General features: G+C 49.5%; 1 protein-coding gene across 1 annotated transcript; it reads left to right on the forward strand.

The window, feature by feature from the left end:
* PtA15_2A241 (uncharacterized protein) lies at window positions 1-838 on the forward strand (the record flags this gene model as incomplete). Its single annotated transcript, XM_053166242.1, has 2 exons — window positions 1-413; window positions 493-838. The coding sequence occupies 2 exons, from the start codon at window positions 1-3 to the stop codon at window positions 836-838; spliced, it is 759 nt and encodes a 252-aa protein (XP_053017483.1).
* Window positions 839-1,794: the final 956 nt, after the last annotated feature.

A 1,794-nucleotide genomic window follows, 5' to 3' on the forward strand; every position in this document is an offset into this window, starting at 1 on the left:
ATGATAGGGCGCAAGGACGGGAGGACGCTCTCGGGGTCGACGGCGGAGGACGAGGAAACGATGGAGCTGTCGGCGGAGGCGCAGATGAAGATCATCCACGAGACGGGCATCCTGGAGCGCATCCCTCGTCGGCGATTCGCCGATGCCCCCTCCTCATCATCCCTCTCATCCAGGCCGCCGCCGCTCGTCCAGTTCTCCACCCTCGACCGCGCCGCGTTCGCCGATACACTCAAAACCCCTACTGCTGCCGACTATCACATCGATAACGAGGATGACGACGACCTGGAAACCGTTCGCAATCTGCCTAACCATCCGACACCCGCCGACCAAATCGATACGTTGCCCCTCTGGGCCGACCGGGCATTCGATACTTTCCTCTGGTCGATCCCTTTCATGACGGTCTTTGTGTGTTTGTGAGTACGTTCCCAATGAAGCTGTTACCACCACCACGCTCCAGAAGAGAAAGGCTGATGGCAAAAACGTGACCGGAAGGGATGTGGCAATCCATGCCCAATATGGCCAGCCGTTGAAGGTATGGAGCGAGCTAAGCCGGATGGGCAACGTGTATCCAAGTGCGCTATTTCTAATCCATTACACGTTACATTACCATGAGCAAGTGTTAGCAAACCTGCTCCTCTTTGGCCTCTCGACCATCGGTGGCTCGTACATGGTCTACATCATGAACCGTCTCTCGTACCTGCTTGTCATGCGTCGAGTCCCCCCGCTAGGCGCTCTCTGGATCTACGCCGTTGTCCGAATGCATCTCTCCCATGCTGTCCTCAGTCTCCTCTTGGTAGCCCTTTGGGCTTGGGTCATGAATCTCAGCATTTATGTATAGCTAAACCTAACAGTTAGTGTAGCTCTTTAGACTGCTAACATCACTAAAATGATGATTATCAAGAATTTGACTAGTGTTTATAACCTTTTATTAAAAAAAATCAACCTGACACTATGCTAACAGTAATCTGTTTTCTTCGAGAAAATGCCTTAGAGTACTGTATTGGTGCAGGTGTAAGTATCAAAGTCCTTGTCCCCGCTGCGACCGGGGGGGGGGGGGGGCACCCATTTAGCCCGGTCGAGATGCATAGCATTGAGATCTCACTTAGGACTAATCAGGACATCTGGCCTGAGAGGATCTGCAAAGTTTGATGGTAGACACTGTCATCACCACCTGCAGAACTCAATTTTTGACTAATTTTTTTTCTTGTCTTGATGGTTTGAAGCTTCTATTTTTCTGAACCAAACTTTTTGGGAATCCATTGCCCTTGCGCCCCAAAAAATATCCAACGTGGAGATGCTTGGCTGCTTACAGGCCAAGGAGGTGTGTTCTTTATTAAGATTTAATTTAGGTGGGAGATAAAACTGTTAAATTTGGACGTGTCTTTGAGAAGTCACTATTTTCAAAAAGAAAAAAATAGAAAAAAATGAGAAAACTTGGGGGGAAGCCACCTACACCATGGGACTGTAGCCAGGCTACAGGTACCAGACGGGTTACCACCTGTTCTGGAGTCAAGACGTAAGAGGCGCACCCGCCTCCCTTGCCTAGATTGGACTAGGGCTGGAGTTAGGCCTAGTGCCTCCATTCTTTCTTCTCACTACAGCCGCAGGGGTTTTTCCTGTACAGCTGTAGACTTTGTTTGCACCCCTGTATTCAGGGGTTTTTCTTGTTTAATTCTCAAGGCCACTATATAAAGTGGCCTCTCTTATGTTGTAGGGGGGTTTTCCCCCAGTTCCTTTTTAGATTTGGAATACCAGGCATTTCACCAGTTTCCTCTCATCTCTTTTGCGCGCCTA

This window comes from Puccinia triticina, chromosome 2A (genome assembly GCF_026914185.1).
Source record: "Puccinia triticina chromosome 2A, complete sequence".
Taxonomy (NCBI): Eukaryota; Fungi; Basidiomycota; class Pucciniomycetes; order Pucciniales; family Pucciniaceae; genus Puccinia; species Puccinia triticina.